Source organism: Cibotium barometz, chromosome 24 (genome assembly GCF_041138505.1).
Source record: "Cibotium barometz isolate CiBa-2024 chromosome 24, ASM4113850v1, whole genome shotgun sequence".
Taxonomy (NCBI): Eukaryota; Viridiplantae; Streptophyta; class Polypodiopsida; order Cyatheales; family Cibotiaceae; genus Cibotium; species Cibotium barometz.
The window spans coordinates 33,121,137-33,142,410 of record NC_141069.1 but is presented as its reverse complement, the minus strand read 5'-3'; the positions used below and the strand labels follow the sequence as shown (position 1 = coordinate 33,142,410).

Below are 21,274 nucleotides of genomic sequence, written 5' to 3'. Positions count from 1 at the left end.
CAACTACATCATCCACATTTACCTCGTCAATAGGCTGATCTATGGGTTGAAAAACATGCTAATTTTTAACTTGTGTGGGCTGATTTTTAACATTCCTTTAAGTACCAAAATGCTCTACATCAATGTATCTTACATTGAACCTCGGGGGGGTCACTATATGTAGAATACCCCTATTGCATGCGTTCAAGGCCTATATTTTAAATCCCTTATCTGTGAATTTTTTTATCTAAATAATATCCCCTTTTCTTTATGAATATGTAAAAAAAATTTAAAAAATTTTAAATCATACCCTTATGTAAATATATTTCTGTAAGTTTCATAAATTAAAAATATGCTTCTGTTGAACGCACGTTGTCGTGCGTTGTCGTGCTATGGCACGTCTATGGTGTGAAACCATGGAAGTGAGGCCATAAAATACAAATCCAGGTGCAGTTGTAGGGCTACCATATACACGTGTATTTCATCTTCGGAGAGTCGGGTTTTACGAGCTTTATGGATGCACTGGATGACCCTAAACAAGCTGTCAGAAGGGAGGCTATACAATGTTGTCGAGCTTGGGATGCTTTGTGTGGGAACAGCCCCTTGGGAAGAATGAGGTGTAAAGAGCCTTAAGTGTTGATGCTTATCAACTCTTTGAAAAATGCAAGGAAAATGGAGGGCGTGTAATTCCAAAATGGGAAAACCCAGAAATTTTGCTGCAAAAGAGGAAATCCCCGCCTTATCTGCGGGAAATTCTGGATATCCAGGAGGCGTGCTATTCTGAGAAAATATATTGGACAGGGGAGAGCTGCGTGTGTTCTGGTGTGGGGGTCTGCAGAGAAAAAAAAAAGACCAGAGGCGCCAACTAACCAGGGAGAATAAAATCAGTGAGGCGGCTTCTGTTCATGCCATGCAGGGTTTCGAATTACTGAAGAAATCAGGCTGCTTCTATTGATACGCCTCCTAAAGCTTCAGTCAAGTGAAGAAGTGAGCCGCTTAGAGGAGGGAAGCTCTGGGTGACATGCGCAGCCACCACAGGCATGCAGAAAAGGGAGAGCTCTTTGACGTAGCAGGTTGCCGCCTGAAGCGAGGCTCTGGGGCGCTGACAGGCTGGGGCGCAGCTGTCGACAAAAAGCAAAGAGAAGGCAAGGTGGGATACGGCTCTTGGCACACAAGCTAAGGCACGACGTAGGAAGGAAAGAAACATTGACCAGCCAGGGCCATAAGGCAATCAGCGGACGGCAGCAGCCAGGGCTGCTGGCCGACCAACGAGAGGAGAGGCGTACCACAACCAGGCCCAAAAGCAAGGAGAGAGGTGTCTCTGCACTGGACAACAAGTGCAAAGAGTGCATCACGGTGCACAACAAATAGCAAAGCAAAGAGGAGAGGCGGCCATCGTAAAGCAGAGAGAAGGCGGGGCTGAGAGTGGAGCCTACACAGTACGAAAAGGTGCATCCAAAGCAAGGAGCGAAGACGGGCCAGCCAATCGCACAGCAAGCAAAAAGAAGAGGTGGGGATGGGACAGGTGCATTGGCAGACAGTAGCGCTATCCCAAAGCCAAAGACAAAAGCCATAGATTACATCATTGAGGATTGGAGCTTTGAACAAAGAGGACTTGCTTAGCTCAAGAGATGAAGCTCCAGGTTCAATGAAGATTGTATCTGATATGATGAGGATGCAAGTTTGAGGTTCTACTTTCTTGAGTCCACTTGTGGATGTTCACTTTCATGTCTATGTTTTTGTTCTTCTCGTGTATGAGTCCCCTGTCTCAGGGTTGTTGAGACATCTTTTTTAGCGAGTGTAAAGATGACTGAGGATTTGGTTTGAACATATGATAAATGGGATGATGGTGATACACGATGATATTTCTATGATGTTTGAGTGTTGTTTTGGATGAATCTATATTACATGGTATCAGTTGTGGATGAGCATGTTGACTTGTTTGAAGGCTGTTGGGACTTTTCTTGGAATGAAGGTTTAAGGTACCAGGGTTACAGAACACATTAGTTGGATTGTAAGGGATTTGAAAGCTACTCTCACAGCCAGAAGTCTCGCACTTCCCCAGTGACACCGCCCACGTCACGACAGCTTTGGTGAACCCGACGTGAAACAGCTGGGGTGTGAGTAGAAGGGGAATCATGGGTGATCAACAGGAGCAGCAAGGATTTCGTCCGGACGTCAACACCATGCAGATGTTTCAGGCGTTTGTGCTCTACATGCAACAGCAACAGGCAGTCGAAAGAAGGCTGGGTGAAGTGGGAAAACAAAGGTAATGTTATCTGATTTGAATGCTGGATGAAAAACGATATGATATCTGGAATGTATGGATACATGCAAGATGACATACAAATCAAGATGATGCTTGAGGAAAATTAGAGCAAATAGATACACAATCAGGGCTTTCTGAAAGGCAGGTACAAAAATGAAGGAAATATACTATAATGATGCTATATCTTAGCTGCTTGGAGAACTTCTAAAGCATGACAAGGATGCAAAGGAGGTAAAGATAATAGCAGACAAAGCAAAGAAGGCTATAGGGGCCTATGACACTGATGCATTTCTCGAAAAGAGAGAGCCAGGAGCTTATAGGACTTGTAGTCTTCCATAATAAAACTATTAGGGAAGAAGAAGGATTACAAGGGCTTATGACACTTGTTCACCTCAGGAGAAGGGGGTGGCAAGGAGCTTGTATAGACTTGTAGTTCTCTCTTAGAACTGTAGAATGGCAACAAGGGCTTGTGACACTCATCCTTCTCGACAGCTGAGGAAGGAGAGGAGCTTGCAATGACTTGATCCATTCTTGCCACTTCAAGGGCCTATGACACTCATCTATTCCAATAACCAAGGATAGAGAGGAGCTTGTAGTGACTTGAAGCTAACCCTTTGTCTCAAGGGCTTACGACACTCGACCTTTCTGATAGCTGAGGAAGGTGAGGAGCTTGTATTGACTTGAGGTCTTCCCTACAAGTTGCAAAACAGATAGAATGCTCAAGAACTCATGAATGCCGGAAAGGTGGACACTTCTTTGTACTCTGATTGTCAGGATATCTGAAAGAAACTCTTGAATGATATATGAATGCATTCATATATCATTTCACTATCTGATATATGAATGCACTATTGAATAAAAATTTGATGCAACTGTTTGTTGATACTCATTAAGCCCCACTAGGAGTCGAACCCAGTCCTCTAACCATAGCCAGTGTGCTCCATACACCAAAGGACATTGTGGTTTCAGAACAGAAAGCTTCTTGATGTTCTCAAATTGGGACACACTTGCAAGCAATAGATCTATAGAAAAAAAGTAAAACAACACCATTGATCTAAGAAGCTCAGAGCATTGCAAATTGTCAAGAATTGTAGATCGGAGGTACCAATACTGACAAATAACACAGAAGGGAGCTAAGCTTGGCTATAGTATAACAAGAAAGGGTTGGAAGTGTGGCTAGTAGCAGAGATCGGCAAATATGCATTGTAACATAAGATCTACATCTCTGTGAAGCACATTGTGGAGATCAGATTGGCATATCGCTTCCCATATGATTCGGGGAAACAAAGAAAGATAGCAAACACCTAAACCCTATTAACACAATCAACAACAGCTAAGGTGTTACTTGCAGCCAAACCAAGCACTCAACTCAAAGAGGAAACACATTTCATAGAGACTTCAAGGTTCAGGACTGTCTATAAAAGGGTGCCTTCAACAATAGCTTCAGAATCAACAACTTCATCACCTCACCTTGAGTGAGGTTACTACTGAGCGAACAATGGTTTACCGCCGTGAATAGATAACCCTAATAAAACAAACAAAAAGATAGTGCTGGTGATGATGAGTTGGAATCCCTTATGTAACCAAGAGACACTCCCATCCATCTCCCTGGCTTGAAAGACGCACTTGGATGACTGCTATTCAAAAAGAGCCTAGAAGAGAGGTGTTGGAAGGAGAATAATCAAAACTTACACAAGGGTTTTCACATCCTCCATAACATCTTTGCCATGTTTTAGCTTAGCAACATCAAGCAAATGCTTGGGACTTCCCTTGTCCATCTCCACATCAGCCCTCATGGGGGTCACTCATAAATATGTAAGCGTAGCACGTGGGTTCAATAGAAGGGATTTTTTAAATCCATTTTTTACATATAGAAGGGTACCATTTAAAAGGGGTATTCACAGGTTGAATAAAAAAAGGTATGTTTTATCCTTGAAAATTTCATAGATAAGGAATTTTTAAAATAGGCCTTGAACACACGTATACAAAGGGTTTACTTATAGTGAAACCCCCCAAGACATCAGCAGCACCTGTGCCTTTTTGCAGCCAAAAAGCATCTACACTTACTATAGGCGATATTAGTGAACAAACAAGCAATGCAAAATAAAACAAAAGTAATACTTTTACTTACTGTAGGCCTGTGCTACTAGTGGACAAAAAAAGCAATGCAAAACAAAAACAAAAGTAATAACTTTATCGCCTTTGATTTCGGCTCAGCAACGTTTCAGTGTCTCAACATCATCAGCATTCATTGTCTTGTGGCTCAACGAAAAACTCCGACATAGTCAGTTCAAAAGGTAATGCTTTCTTTCTGAACAGTGTAGATTAGCAAACAAGTTTGTGCGCTTGTGGTTCAGCCGTGTTGAGCATGAAAAGCACCTCAACCGCAATGTCACAACAGCTTGACGCGAAAAATTCTTACAACAGTGCATCACAAGCACCTCAACCAAGGCACTTCAGCAAGTGTCTCAGCAGCAGCCGAAAGTCATTTCTCTCAAGCGTGTCATAGTAGTCGCCACAACCAGATCACACGTATTTTGTTGAGTGCTTAGCCCCATCATGCAAAGCAACAGAGCAGAGGCATTTCACTGGAAATCACAACGTAATGTGGCAGTACATATGCATGGCAGACATTTAAGCAAGGCAAACGTTCATCACTAAGCAGATCATCATTTCTTGTGCAAGGAGGTGAAGAAAAAAAAATAGATGTTTAGTGGTAGGTGAAGCGAAATGTGCTGTGGTGGCAGTGCATCGTTCTTGCATCTTTTTGCAAGTGCTAGATTTACTGCAGCTCAGTATCAGGTAATAGCAGCATTTCATTGTTTTTTTTGCAAACTAAAGTGTTGCAAGCGCCAGACTTATTGCAGCCTAGTGTCGACTAACAACACCACTTCAATTCTTGTGCTTTTGGCAAACTTAAGTGCTGCAAGCGCCACTGCAACAAACCCAAGTAGCATCATTGAGCCAGGTGAGCTCTCAGCACAGAAATGAAGATCTTGGCCGGCAATGAGCAGAGTGGAAGAAAACAAATTGTGTGTGTGAGGAAAAGGAGTGTCTTTAACGTTTAGGTTTTCTTGTCTTAACCTTTTCACATTTTTCCACCTTTTTCCTCTCTCACCTTCTTGTCTCTACAACCAACTATAGCAATTAGAAGAATAAACTATACATAGAAAAAAATGGAAGTTAGTATATGAGCATACAAATTATGTACCATAAAGAGAAAATCAATAAGCGAATATTTATATCCCTGTAATATCTTGTGCCAATCATCTGTCTTGAGGCCATATAAATGTACCTCTCCTTTAGTTTTGGTCTTTGTGAAGGCACCCTTCAATGATTGCATTACTTCCGTTGGTGTATGAAAAGAGACAATCACACTTTTCATGTTATTGTTCTCCTTCTTGGTTAATACCCATGGTACCTTTGGTAAGACCATGTTACCACTCTCACGTTCAATTAGACATGCATTTTGAAGGCATCCAATGTTTTGTAAGTCATCCCTTGCATCCTTTGTATCTATTTTACCAATTAAATGATCTTGAATATTTGCCACATTCTTGAAGATATGCATGGGATCTAAGAGATGATTCATCTTCATGTCACACTAATATGGAAGTCCAAAGAAGATTGAGTGACTAGACATCCCATCGGGGGCTTGGGGGTGCTTCTCCATGCCTCAGACCAATATCTACCCCTCATCACAAGTGGTGAGACATCATGTGGCACATCCTTGGGATATGTAGGGAGAATTCAATGATGTTTGTTATATGCCACCTTCTTAAGTATAGAGGGTCTTTCTAAAACAAGTGATAGTCCAAAAATCGGACATGTATGATATCCGGACCTTTTTTAAAATTGAGAGGTAAAGATATAAACTTAAAGATTAAAGATTAAATCTTAAAGTTATCTGGTTAAAGTATGTATTTGAGCACTCCAAGAACCTAGGATAGTCATGCATCATCCAAACCAAAACTCCTTTCACCTCTGCCTCATGCCTATTTATTGGCCTTGAAACGTCATGCACTTTGATACCTCAGCATAGTGTCTCAAGCTCCTCAATCAAAGGCTCAAGGTACACATCCATGTTCACCACCTTATACTTACCACCCATGGAGGGAGGTTGTAATTCACCAATACAATAGGCCAAGTAGACCATGGTGTGGACTTGAAGCCAAATGGGTTAACACCCTCCATGCCCAAGCCAAGACATAAGTGAAGGGACTCATCTTTAAACTCGAGCCATTGATGCTCCACATGTTGCCATGCCTGTGAATACAATCCTCATGATGCCATCAGTTGAGTGATGAGTAGCATACCATGTCATGAGTTCTGTGATCCCCTTACATTTAAACATGTGTTAGATACAAGGAATGATAGAGAAGTGTCTCAACACCTTCCGGGGAACTTTGTCTCCTTGCAAAACATCCCTATAGCAACTGTCGCCACATTGTAGACATTGTGTTGCATCATTATTAACCCCTCTAAATAGCATACAATCATTGGGACATGCGTGTATCTTTGTGTAATCCATACCTAGCATAGAGAGAATTTTACACCTATCTGTTGAGTTCGGTAATAGGTTTTGAGGAGGAAGAATCTTCTTGAGAAGCCTACAACATAATATAAGAAATCATATGTCAAAATATTAACAAGAAGAGTATATAAAACATGAGACATTTTCTATTTAAGAGAATAGAATGAGGCGATCTTACCTAAGAAGACTTGTGACACTTGCATCACTCCATCCATAAGTTGTTTGTAATTTTAATAGCTCCAAGTTTGCTCGCAGTGTGGAGTATGACCATCCCTCATACAAAGAGGTGCTTGCCTCTCTGCTTTCCTCCTCTTATGACATGGAGCTTGCTCAGTATCATCTATGACCTCCCATCCAAAGAAGTCATTCACCATGTCTTCCATGATGAGATTATCTTCCTCCTCATGTGGCAATGGTGGAGGTACCTCATTCATTGGTTAGAAAATATGAGTCTCAGCCATGCTTTCCATATGAAGCAATGCTACCTTCTGCACTCTACACCCGATGTCACAGAATGGTGTGGCATGTTACCTAGCACTCTCCTATGGTTCTCCTCCATGTCATCATCTGCACTTGGTCGTGAGACAATGCCTCATAAAGCCCATACGTCTGGACATGCTCAATTGTTATACGATGTTGTTGTATATATTGGCCCTTGCATCAATCACACACACAACGAATGTTTCTCTCAACCGTGCCTTGGAACCAACTTTCGGTCCTTGATCACTGTCAGACATCTGAAACCTAGCCAAAACTAATTAAGAGTTAGTACAAAAAACACTTCAGCTATCCAAAACTAATTAAGAGTTAGTACAAAAACACTTCAGCTATCCAAAACTTATGACATAAAATTGCCCAAGATTTCGCAGCTAGACAGCAATTACAACAGCATTTTTTCACTACTCAGCAGGAGCAAAATATTGCTGTCCAATAGCGAAGTTAGCAGCAAAATTTGGCTTCTGGGGTAGCGACCTGGAAACTGGGACTTCCGCCTAAATCGCCACCGAGATGGGAGTCTTTTCTTTCTACCTACTTCGACTTCTTGTGCACATGTGGAGAGGATGCTTGCACATCAATATTTCCTCCCACCACACCTCTTCCCTCAAGCCTCTCTTCCTCTCCAAGGTAAGTGCCTCTTTTCTTTCTTGCTTTCTCCCAAGATTTCATGGAAAGCTTCAATGCTTTCTTTCATTCCAAGCTTTCATGGAAAGCTTCTACATAGCTCTATGTGAGCTTTTCTTTCCCTTCCCCTCTCTTTCCTTTCCCTTTCTCCCTTGCCCTAATCCTAGCCCTATGCATAGAGCTCTAATAGAGACCTTTGATGGAGAGCTCTCGATCAAGATATCTATTAAGCATTCTATGCATAGAGCTAGGATTAGAGAAACATAAACCAATTTCTTTCAATCACTTATGTATTAGAAATAGGGTTTAGGGAACTTGCCTCTTTTTCTTCTTCTTCTTCTTACTTGATAATATGTTAAAATGAACTAACTTTTTGACTTATTATGTTTCTTTTTTGTAGGTTTATTCAAGTGAACAACTAACAAGGGTTTAGGCCAATCCTCTCGTACTACAGCTTCTCAAAGAAGAGGTAAGCCATCTTTTTCCATTCTTTGTTAATGCTTCTTCTCTTTATGTTATTGCACTCTTGGGTGGTGCAGGGATTAGGGTTAGATCAAGTTATGCATAAGCCTATGCTTAAGGCCTATGCATAAGGCTTATGCATAAGCCTATGCATATGTCTTATGCTTAAGGCTTATGCATAAGCCTTATGCTTATGGTTATGCTTAAGGCTTAAGGTTTATGTATAAGCCCATGCAATACGCTTATGCATAAGGCTTATGCATAAGGCTTATACATAAGCATAGGCCTTATGCATAAGCCCTTATGCAATAGGCTTATGAATAAGCCTTATACATAGGCCTTATGCATAGACTTATGCCTTAAGCCCTTATACATAAGCCTAATGTGTAGTGCTATGCATGCATGAAGTTTAAATATGTAACTAATCATTTTTTCTCATGTTATGTTTTGTAGGTCTTGCATTGTTGTCCTCTCCTTTGACTGACATTGTCTAGGTAAGCTCTCTTATTCATGTAACCTCATGTTTGGTGGGTGCTGGGTTTAGGGTTTAAGCTTATGCATAGAGATATGGGGCATTATTGTAGGCCATCTAGAATGTTGGTTAAGTTAAATTAAGAGTGGTTATCCATGAGTAGGTGGTTATAGTGCAGGAGAATCCCTCGATCTTTTCACTATCCTTCTCTTGTAAAAGAGAAGTTACCTTTGGCTTTAATAGTGGGGAGCATGTGTAAAGTCCTTAGAAGCTATCATCCAAAAGGGGCACTGTACACCCTTCTTGTCTAAGCAATATTGTAGAAGGTCTCAACAATGTTCTAATATCACATGTTGCCTCGTTTGTTTAAGTTTTAAGCATTCTCTTGTTAAAGAATTCTTATGTTTTTGTTCTCTCTTTTGGCTTGACATTGTGGAGGTAAGCTCTTATTCATGCATCCTCATGTTTATTGCACCTTGGGTGCTGAGTTTAGGGTTTAGGCTTATACATAGAGATATGGGGCATTATTGTAGGCCATCTAGAATGCTAGTTAAGTCAAGTTAGGAGTAGTTATCTGCCCGCAAGTAGATAGTTATATTGGAGGGGAGCCCTCGATCTTTTCAAGAATGAAGCTTTTGCTCTCTAGTAGGAGAGCATCTCTATGAGGTTTCTTAATAATGAGTTAAAAAATCTTGTATACATATATCTATTAACTTTTCACTTTTCCAAATTTCATGCACAAATTTACATAAATTTGATCATCTTTTCAACATCTTTGGAGTCTTTTTTATGTTAAATTGTCTATTTTTATCGTTATAGATTAGGTAGTGTGGGGGAAGAATGGGACATGCTGGGGCAAACTACCCTAACATGTCCTATTCTACCCAATTTGTTTTCCTCATAGTGTTGGTGTTTGTGTTGGTATAAGGATCGATATTTACATCGGTGCGCTTGATGCATATATATCAATAGCCTACTTAGAGCTAACGTCAGTATAAGCATCGTATAAACGTTGAGCAGCATCAACTTTTATATCGATGTGTATACCGATAGTTCAGTGTTGATGGTCATGATACCAATGACAGTAAATCATTAGTATATGTGACGATTTAGTAGTGATACCCACACCTCGACTAGATCTACTTTTGAATTATTTAAAATTCAAAAAAGTTTTTTAAACTCAATATGTGAAGGAATTATAGTTTAAGCATTGGGGATCTTTCTATCTCATTTCAATCAACCTGTGTATCATCACATCAGTTTAATCATGTCTAAACATGAGATGTTTTTAAGGATAAGAGAAGATAAATACGTAGAACAGGTAATATTACACTTTGAAATGTAAATTGACATTAAAAAAACTTGACTAAAAACATACATAAAAAAGGAAACATTACATTTTTAAATGTAAAATGACATTCAAGTAAACACTTGTATAATATTAGTAATTGTTGGCAAGTAATTGTTTGAACTTTTTAAAAAATAAAATCATCTTAAAAAATAACACTTTGCTAGATAAAGCAACAACAATCATAACAAAAACTTATATAATGTTGCACTTAGGTTATGTAAACATTAAAGATTTGCAAAAAGTTTAAACGTTTTCCCATCTACAATGAGCTGGTGAATTGAAGTGAAGCAACCTATTATGGTGATGATGATAAATAAAATCACCATGAAGAATTTGGACCAATACTCTAAGGATTTATAAGACACATCAAATGCTATAAAATAAAAGATAGGTGGGAAAACGAAAACTATTGGAGTATATCCAAGGGATCCAGCGAGTGCATTAAAGTCACTAAAAAAAGGAAGCATTGCTGCTAATAAAGTTGCTAACATCATAAAGAGTGTGCGAGATAAAGTTCTCATCATATAATTCCTCAAAGATAGTCCAACATGAGTTCCATGATAAATATTTCTTTCAAAACTATCAAATGTAGGTTGTGAGTATAACTGCATAAGGAAAAGAAGGCAAGTTAGAACTCTCTCTCTCTCTCTTTCTCTCTTCTAATGTGAGTCTATGTGCCATGGTCCTAATCAACCGTGTTCTTGGCTTGAAGTCTCATTTCCTACACTTTGGCTCCATCATCCTGGTCATATTGGTCACGTGAGTTTACTTAGCTTGGCTATGCTATTAAAAGCTAATGTTCTCATCTCCCTTGGTTCACCCTCGCCTCTCTTTCTCTCCCTCTCTCTCTCTTAGGATGTTGGATCTTAAGGACCACTCTCAAACTAGACATGGATACTTATGACACCTTAACTCCCAAGGGTCACTTGAACATTAGTTATAGTAAAACCAGATTAACATTTTCTTTTGGATTAAGGTGCTTCTAGATGTGAGATATTTCATAGTGGATATAGGGGTTTTTTTATAACATGAAAGGTTGAACTATTTTGTATTAATGATGAGGGTAATTATCTCACTAGCTAGAGGCTATTGAGGATTTTTATAACACAAAAATTTCAATTATTTTGTATTTTTGATGAGGGTAATTATGTCACTAGCTAGAGGCTACCCTTTACTTTCACATGGTTATCTTGTAATCACAAATTAATTTCATTGTATATATATATTTGGTCTATTCACTTCTTTCTTTCTTTTTTATTTCCATTTTCCCATGGCTCAATATCATGGTACTATTGTTGTACTATTTTGTTTTGGCATAGACCCTTTGGATCTTTTAAAGATGTAGCCACATGCATACCTAGATATATATATATATATATATATATATATATAGAGAGAGAGAGAGAGAGAGAGAGAGAGAGAGAGAGAGAGAGATTATATTGTTATCTTCTAAGGCCAAAGATCTCTAATAAAATGGAAAACATTAGGTGGAATATGGACTCTCATTTTTCCCCTTAAGGATTACCACACCTCCTCTCTCTAGAGAAATGGGCTCATGGTGAAATTTTTACAAATCAACTCAATAGTGAGCGGGGTTTGGACATTTGGAATCTACTCTTTGAGACCTTTCCAAATGATATATAGTAACATGCCATGTCATCACCAATTTGGAGACTTCTTGAATATTCAGAATTGCCTATCATGCAATATTCAAGAAGTCCCCAAATTGGTGATGATGTGGCATGTTACTATATATCATTGGAAAGGTCTCGAAGAGTAGATTCGAAATGTTCAAACTCCACTCACTTATGAGTTAATTTGCAAAAATTTTACCATGAGCCCATTTCTCTAGAAAGAGGAGGTGTTAAAATCCTTAAGGGGCAAAAATGAGAGTCTATATTTTTCCTATTGATAAATCAAATTCAAAGAGCCGTAGTCTTGGGATATTTACGGATACCCTACCTAGGGAGCTCTATTTGGTGATGTAACACTTTGTTACATGAGAATTGAAAAATAAATAAAATTCAAAGTGCCTTAAAGAGAGAGAGAGAGAGAGAGAGAGAGAGAGAGAGATTACAATGTTATCTTCTAAGGCTAAAGATCTCTAATAAATTAAATTCAAAGGGCCATAGTCTTGGGATATTTATGGATGCCCTATCTAGGGAGCTCTATTTGGGGATGTAACACTTTGTTACATGAGAATTGAAAAAATAACCAAATTCAAAGGGCCTTAGAGAGAGAGAGAGAGAGAGAATGAACATTCCTATATGAGTTTATGTTAATCCTGATCTACATGTGAGCATACATGCATCAACCTAGCACCCCCAACACACACGCATGCATGTGCATTCACAAACACACGTTGCACACACACATGCACACTCACACATGTGTGTATACACACACACATACATGCACACTCACACATGTGTGTATAACACGCACACATACATGCACACTCACACATGTGTATACACACACACACACACACACACACACCCACACACACACGTAAGAATCTTATGTGAAGACATACATGTTTCCCAATGATGCTTGAGTTTTATTCTATCTTTTAAGTTTGGATTTTTATACTCTTGATGTGTATATGTAAGACCATGGTTTTACTTAAATTATATTGGAGATTAAAATTTAATCAATCGGATTGTTTAAAAGAGTAGGTCACGTAACTAGTTGCATAATCATGCATAAATTAGTAAGAATAAAATATAAAAGAGTTTGTCGTGAGAATCTTACCACAGATCCTGCAACTAGTTGCATAATCATGCATAAATTGGCAAGAATAAACATCCAATTAGGTATGTAGGATGGTCCATTACTTGATATCATGCTTAGTAGAATATTTCCATTTGACGTGTTACCAAATGCCCAATAACCTGCTATAGCCACTGGAAAGAATGTTATAATAGTGGAAAAATAGCAAAGGCATAGTCCCCTTGTCATGTTTTTCCTAATAGGGGGTGATATTGTGGCCTGAATCAACATAAAGAATAATAAATTGTGAGACACTTTAAAAACTAATGAAATGACCATCAAAAAATTGACCATTGCAAAATTAATGAGAATAAATTGACCATTAACAAATAGCCAGCAAGTAATCAATGGATTTATGAGGAGCCAAAGAGAAAAATTCTTATAGCTCCACATAATCAACTCCTAATTGACATGCATCTAGAGAACCAAACATATTCGCACACATTAAAAAATAGCACAAATTTTTTTTTCTTGTGGCTCCACATAATCATGTCCTAATTGACATGCATCTAGAGCACCAAGCATATGCAAACACACAAAAATAGCACACAAAAAAGAAATTGATAGATCTTAGCTCATAGTTAGGCTTCAGACCAAATGGTGGCTGGGTATCATGCTTTCCCTAGCTAGACCTACAGAAAGTACTTGAATGGAAGTGGTTTTTGTAGAAACAAAACCTTATTTTGTGTTGTTACAAAAAGTAGTGTTGAAAGCATAAAGAAACCTCATGGTGTCCTTAAAAAAACCATTTACCATATCATGGAAGTGAAGGAGATATTTTATTACATTTACAAGTAAAATTTAAAAGTTTGGTAGATTCAAAATTTATATTCTTTTACGTATACATTCTATACTAAAGTGGTAAAATCATAAATTAATGTATATAAATTGTATCATAAATTAATGCATATAAATTGCATCACCAATAATTAAATAGCACTTGTATATAAATTACATCACCAATTATTAAATAGCACTTGTAAAAAGGTGACATGTAATATTCCTTGAGAATATTATCCCCAAGTATAGAAGGCTAGTATGAGCTCATCAACATGTATATCCATGAGACTCTAAGTATATCATAATATAGAAGGCTATTACGAACTCATCAAGACATATATACCTATGAGAATCTAAGTGCATCATACTCTATAGACCTAAGGGAACTAATTTATAATAAAACTTGCAAGACCTTGAGAGGCTTCTTTTTAGTTGACAATGTTAGTATACACTCAATGCCTGCCTCTCAGTATGTATCTCACATCTATATTTGGTGCGCATTTGTAAAAGCTCCCATTACGAAGAGAAGCCATTGGTGCACACGCCTTTGGTGGGAACCTTGGCTTAGAAGCCGATGTTATTAGGACCATTGATGGTTAGGAGATAGTCAGAGGTGCAAGCATTAGTTGGGGCTCGATTGGGGGGGTTTCGAGGCCCCCTCAACCCGATAGTATGGAGAATATTCCAAGAATATTCCCTAAGATACCTAAGTTTATTATTAGTGGATGGTGATGGCTAGCCGTGTTCTTGATACACGAGCGATGACCGCATGTAACCATCTGCATTGTATATACATCTACCAAACCACCTGCAATGCTATACATGGACACAGTTATCACATAAGGTAATGTATCTAATGCTTGTGAATATCCACACCCTCCGCACTCAGTACTTCCTCTATCCTCCAGAGTCTATCTAGATCAATCTAAGCTTTACTTGAGAATGCATAGGTGGTGGATAGCACCATCACATTGTACTTGTCTCATATTTTTTTAAAATTCTCTATCTATTGCATTCCCCATTACACTTTGTTTTGCTATATATCTTTCTACTATGCTAAATCCTTATAGAAAATAATTTAAACCAAGAGAGACTACTGTTTAGTCTATAATAACTTCAACTATGTGGTGTTCTTTTCTTTTGAGATGCCTCTTTCAAAAAACTATAGCCAAGGTTAGATATCCTTCGTTCTCCTCATCTTCTTTTCCCCTTTTTGTACCTTTCTACTCAATCCTTACCCTCTATTTTTGTATATATTTTTCCTAAAAACTAGACTTCCAAAATGGCAAACTCCTCTTAAACTTACTAAAACTCTACTACCTAGACTTCCAAAATGGCAAACTCTTAGGCAACTACGAAATATACATTCTTTGTGAATCTTAGCCAAAATTGTGTATCTTCACTCCTCTTTTAATTTTCCCCTTTTTGTAACTATCTACTCAATCCTTTCTCTCTGTTCTTGTACACGTTTTTCCTAAAAACCACTTAAATCGGATAAAACTCTACTACCTAGACGTCCAAAATGTTAAACTTTTAGGCAACTACATGATATATCCATTCCTTGTCAATCTTAGCCAAGATTCCTAAGAACAAAATTTCCAGGTCTTACAATATCCAAATTATTTCCACTCTCCATTCTCTACACATATAAAGAAACGATCATTTAAGAAACTTAAATTTCCTAGGTTGTATAATAGCCAAAATATCTGCACATAGATAAAGAAATAAATCATTTAAGAAAGGGGTGAATACATAAAAATAGATCATAAGTAACATAATAAAGTGTGTAGTTTACATTATAATCAATTACCCTTTGCGGCACGAAGGCAATATATTGATTTTCTAACAAGGCATTCAATAATTATTTGCAAGAGATGACTTTGAAATGAAATGGAAAGCAAAGAAGAAAGAATCAATAAGTCTATATAAATGTTTAAAGTATTGGAAAATTTCCAAACAGTTAGTAATAATGATAAGATGTGAATAAAGAAGACAAAAAACCACTTGAATAAAATCCTTATATGCGGATCCTCAAAAATCCCCTAATATACAAGAAAGTGCTTCTCATCATGTTGGGATCATTTTAATCATAATAAACATATATTAAGGCGTAGAGGAGTAATACCACAAGTATTGTTTCATCTCTTTTTGACAACATACACGTAAATTTTAAGAAAACTTCGAAGGTACAAGGGATGAATCTGTATGAGAACTACCTATTTTAGAATCTAAGATTCATTTTGTCCCCCCACCAAGAAAGTTAAGAGAGGGAAAGGTCATATTATTAGCCACAAATTTCTAGGTTGTTTTGAGGATAGATCTTCTAACCTAACCTTCCTACAAATTATTTATACCTTACATTTTTACCCTTAAGAAAAATTCATCAACCTTTTAAAAAATTCAATCTTTTTTGGGTTTAAATCTATCTCCCTTGCAAAATATAATAATATCTTTATTATTTTAAGTTAGATTTTAAACTTTCATTTAATGGAAAATGCATAATTTTTACCTTCTTGATGATCACATTATTTTTTCCATGTTCTTCCAATTATGCTTTTTTTGGGTTTTCCCTCATTTTTGCCTAAATATTAAAATAAAAAAGTATGACACATTTTGTGGCAGATCTACTTAAATACATGTAAAATATGAGGAAAATTTACTCAAATAAATGAAAATAGTAAATAGTAAATAGTAAATATGAGGAAAATCTACTTAAATAAATGTAAATGGTAAATGAAGCAAATATCCTCACAGGACGTAGAAATTTGAGAAGGAGAGGAAAAATACTCGTTAAATATGAGAAAGAAGATGGAAATTGCTTTATTGTTTAATGCAAACTGAAATAAAATTAAATAGGCCAAAATGAACATTAGAATTGGTTGTGCTAGCATCATTGCAATATGAAAAAAAAGGCCAAAATTCACACTAGAATCGATTAGCCTAGAGGTACCATTGCAACATACAAAAAGGTCAAAATTAACACTATTGGTATCATTGAAACATTTAAAAAAGAGCCCTTCTAACAATCTATAATTTAAAAGTTGTACTACATAATTATATAACTTGCGTATAACTTAGATGATTGAACAACTTTAGAGAGGGGAATATTCTTACTCATACATATCAAAGTCTTTGAAAATAGTCCTAAAATTGTAAATAAGTTCATGATAACTTACTTGAGTTTCAACAAGAAGTGCGTTTCCATATATTGTTGACAAAATAGATAGAGCTTTGAAGACATTCATCACTTTCTCTCCATTGGTTCCAACCAAAGAAAAATTTGTTGGAGGTTTATACTTAGAGTAACCTATGATAGACATAAACCACTTCAAAAGGAATGCTATAAAAACTTATTTATATAAAATGTTTTTAGAAAGAAGATAAGTACAATTATTATTGTTGCATAATTGCCCGCATATTTGCATTGTCATTATAACGAGACACATGAAGGAGGCTATGTTTGACGTTAACTCATTGTAATAAATTTAACATGATATCCAAAAAAGTACACTACTTGACAATGAGAGTTGATCAAAATAGTTTATATCTAATCATGTGCATCCCTTAGCTTGATTACAATAGTAAATTTCTAATAAAGTACGCCCCCTCCCTTGATTACAATAGTATAATTCTATTTTAAAGAATCTTTCAAATATTATATTTCTTCTAAAGTGCATACCCTCCCTTGTATACAATAAAAATTCTAAACTTCTTTAAAATAGATATTCTAAACTTCTTTAAGATAGAAATTCTAAGCTTCTTTATAATAAATTTCATAAAACCTTGATTAAGTACATAATCTTTTGAGAAGATAAAGACCACAAGTATTTGGATCTTCTCTTCTTACAATTGTAATGGCACATGAAAGGTACATGCGAATGCTATGTTTCATTTTAAGTTAATGCGGCATCGATTTGCATAAAAGTATTTACAAGATTCTACATGACAACAATTTCTAGAGTAACTTTTTACTAAAAATAATATGAACCTACACACTCCCCAACACACTCACTCACACATGTACACATACATATGTGTGCATGCATGCATGCACACACACACACTCACACACTTTTCCCCCTTTCTATCCCTTATAAAGTGATATTGGTTCTTGCTAAGCTATTATATTCCTAATATAATTATTTTCACACCCCCCAACACTCACTCACACATGCACACATACATGTACGTGTGGACACACACACACCCAGCATTTTTTGCCCCTTTCTAGCCTCCACAAAGTGATATTGGTTCTTGATTAGCTATTATATTCTTAATATAATTTTTTTCATTCAGCTTTGAGAAAAATAGAGATATTACTTACGTGCAATTATAGATCCGCACACTGCAAGTAGGGCATATGCTAATGAGAACACAAAAGATACCAAGTTGAGGTGTCGAAGTGAATGGAACGTTGGTAGTTGTGATAGGAAGGTTGATATACACCCAAATATAGCAATGAACTTTGGCAATGTCATCTTTTCATTTGGTTGGGCATATGCATAGCAAATTGCCTACATACCAACATACAAGTCCCTTAGTCAAAGAAGGCTAACTTCGATAAATAAAAACTAGTTCTTAAACTATCTCAATTGGTATAATTAAGCTCTTCAATGTTTACCTTCAAGCTTTGGCCCCCCAAAAGTACAAAGGAGACAACAGTGGTAAAGCAAACAATGTATTGCAAAGGTGCTACAATATGAATGGTCCATCGTCTTCCTGCAGCTTGACATACATTTGAGAGAAATCTACAAGCAAGTCCTAAGCTTTTAACATCATGATGTTTTTTCTTCAAAAAACCATTCTATCAACAAAAACCAAGGTTTTGTTCAATTTAAACTGTACACTATGCACTGATTTCATAGAATGCATCCTCCTTCAAGAAGTGGGCAAATAATCCACTCTTTATTTTTTCATTTAGCAAGTACTGGTCTTGATTTATGAGGCTTAAAGCTTACAATACATAGGATTATGCTAACGTAAGTAGGATTAAAGAAAAGTCTAATTCTTTGCTCACATAATTTTTTTAAAATCTTGCAAAAATGTTGAAAGCATAGTGTACAAGTGGTAAAACCAGCAATGTAATGGTATAAAAGAAAAGTGATTAAGGCGTTAAAACAAACCAAGAAGTCGGTTGCTAAGTTCTGCATATTGAAGGCTGCGTTTGCCTTGCTTTTCGAGACGATCAAGAATCAGAATTAGAAGGTAATATGTGTAAAAAGAGGTTGCTGCAAAGAGGACAAGGAAGAAGACTCCAGGTCCCCACCCAAGGCTTGCTAATGCAGCAGGTAAGTTCGGTGTAGAGGCACCTGCCGTGCCCGTGGTGAGATGATAACCTGCATGTAACCAAGTCCCTGCAACCTCCATGATCAACAAGTGATCACATTATAATTAAAACTACTCACCTTATATGAATATACACCTCTCATTACATAATTGCAAACTAAAAAGCATGGTTATTTGGTATGCAAAACGATTCCTTGACTACTTAAAGACCCTGCATTTAACAAGTATTTAGATATTCCCATACCCCATTCTTGTGTAGCATGAATTCAGAGAAGCAACCCATCAAATTTCCTCATAATCACCTTAAACGACCCGTCTTGTTGAGCCCACATGCTATTTTACATGGTTACCACTTGTGGACTGATATTCAACCTATATATGGAACAGAATGGTTTGCATAAAGGCTAATTCAAATAAAGAGGTTTAGAAAGATGAAATCGCTTCTTTGTAGAGGCCCAAATTGAAACCATCCTCTAAAGACAGAGGGTAGTTTTCAAATTACAACTTCTGTGTCCAAACCACTAGCTAAACTATAGTGCTACTTTTTCTAGCAAACCATTCCCTAAAATGGACTAAGCTACTGTAATCAAGTTATGAAAGGTAGTGTGATGAGTCCAAGGTAGCTGTACCTTTAGGTGATGGTAGCACTTCATGAGAAGCAGCAATGTCTGGTTCGTCTGCAAGCTCTAGATGGAGAGGGTGGGGTAGGGCGGATGAAGGAGGAGGCTGCAAGCCTTCGATGGAGGGCTGCAAAGCTACAATGTTGTCATCCATGGTATGATAATGCTAGGCTATTGATGTATGTAAAACCCGTGTGCCAACGAAGAGCCCACGCACTTTGTAGAGAGCAGCGTGCATGGAAGGTGCGCTCGTGGAGATAAATGTGATCTACTAGTAGCGCAATGTGTATAATTAATCAACCGCGTTCACGAGGTAGACGCGCTGAAGATGCAGAAGGCGGTGGCGACCGAAAACGAGAGCACTAGTGACTAGAGAGAGCATATATGGAGAATCATTGATGGAAACGTGTAGGTCTGCAGATACAGAAGCATTGCTTACGGAAACGTGAGAGACATGTTTGTTTGATTTTACGTAAGAGCAGCGCTCTGGGAGATTATTTATTTAAAAAACCAAAACAAAAGCATGTTTTTCAGCCAATCAAAATAAAGATCACTCTTTAATCTATCCCCCGCTTCTTTTTTCTCTTTAATCAAAATAAAGGCGGTGGCGAGAGCACTAGAGAGAGCATGGTGGTGGTGGGCATATATGGAGAATCATTGATGGAAACGTGTAGGTCTGCAGATAGGGCTTACGGAAACGTGAGAGACACACACACAGTGCACACCCTGTTTGTTTGATTTTACGTAAGAGCAGCGCTCTGGGAAATTATTTATTTAAAAAACTAAAACAAAAACATGTTTTTTAACCAATCCAAATAAAGACCACTCTTTAATCTATTCCACGTTTTTTTTCTCTTCTTTTTTTCCTTTCCTTTTGTTTCCGAAAGCTTTAAAAACGCTGTGCCATGCAGCGCAAGCTCTGTTGCCAAAATCTTTAAAAAGAAAACTTCCGTGCAGCAAAGCGGCAGTTGGTAGCAGAGACGTAGTTACTATCACCCACCAACCAGCCCACGATATTAACACGTTTAGAAAAATGCTCTTATCGAGCCCTCACCACGTGCACTCTTCCCTTGTTATGTCCTCTCCTCTCATCAGTGTTCGAAAAAAATAATTTTGCCAAAAAGTTAAAAACCTTCATTAGAAATTTGGGAAATTATTAATTGAAGAATTTCTCAAATTTTGGAGGTTTTCCTTCTAAAATTTGCCAAATTTTGCAGGTTTTTGTACCTTCAAGTTAAAAATTTGAAGGTAATTTTCAGAAGTTGCAGGTGCAAATTACACTAAACCCGGGTTTTTTTCGAACACCGCCTCTCATGCCATAGTTTGCCATAGATTGCAAATGTCAATATCTTGTAAAAGATGTGCCTCCGAATGCCTTTTGCTCATCCCCATAAAAAATGATTGAATCATTCTTATAAATGTATATATATATATATATATATATATAAATACACACACATACATACACACACATATATGTATATGTATATATATATGTATGTGTATTTTAGTGTGTCACAATCAAGGAGATAAATATTTATGCAATATAACCAGTGTGTGTATGTGTGTAAGATCTCTCCCAAGCCATGTAATGATTCTCTTTTAATATAGATTTCAAGAAGAAAGA

At 37.2% G+C, this 21,274-nt stretch overlaps 1 protein-coding gene across 4 annotated transcripts; it reads right to left on the bottom strand.

The window, feature by feature from the left end:
• Positions 1-10,399: 10,399 nt before the first annotated feature.
• LOC147625205 (GABA transporter 1-like) lies at positions 10,400-20,006 on the bottom strand. Of its 4 annotated transcripts, none has more exons than XM_086818467.1 (7): positions 19,657-20,006; positions 18,865-19,095; positions 18,363-18,466; positions 18,066-18,255; positions 16,918-17,048; positions 12,944-13,180; positions 10,400-10,794 (listed from the first exon to the last, which is right to left on the bottom strand). In XM_086818467.1, the coding sequence occupies exons 1-7, from the start codon at positions 19,799-19,801 to the stop codon at positions 10,414-10,416; spliced, it is 1,419 nt and encodes a 472-aa protein (XP_086674593.1). In that variant the 5' UTR covers positions 19,802-20,006; the 3' UTR covers positions 10,400-10,413. The 4 variants fall into 4 exon arrangements, with proteins under 4 accessions (XP_086674593.1, XP_086674590.1, XP_086674591.1 ...); XM_086818464.1 differs by having other exon boundaries at positions 18,363-18,460; positions 19,657-20,004; XM_086818466.1 differs by having other exon boundaries at positions 10,659-10,794; positions 12,944-13,083; positions 19,657-20,000.
• Between the last annotated feature and the right edge of the window lie 1,268 nt (positions 20,007-21,274).

Excerpts from the sequence above, each read along its gene's own strand:
- LOC147625205 (XM_086818467.1), bottom strand. The coding sequence starts at position 19,801 with ATGGATGACAACATTGTAGCTTTGCAGCCCTCCATCGAAGGCTTGCAG. Across the intron at positions 18,467-18,864 it reads ACTTAGCAACCGACTTCTTG|CTGCAGGAAGACGATGGACC; the intron begins GTTTGTTTTAAC and ends ATGTATGTCAAG. Across the intron at positions 13,181-16,917 it reads CACTTCTTGTTGAAACTCAA|GCCACAATATCACCCCCTAT; the intron begins GTAAGTTATCAT and ends ATGTTGATTCAG.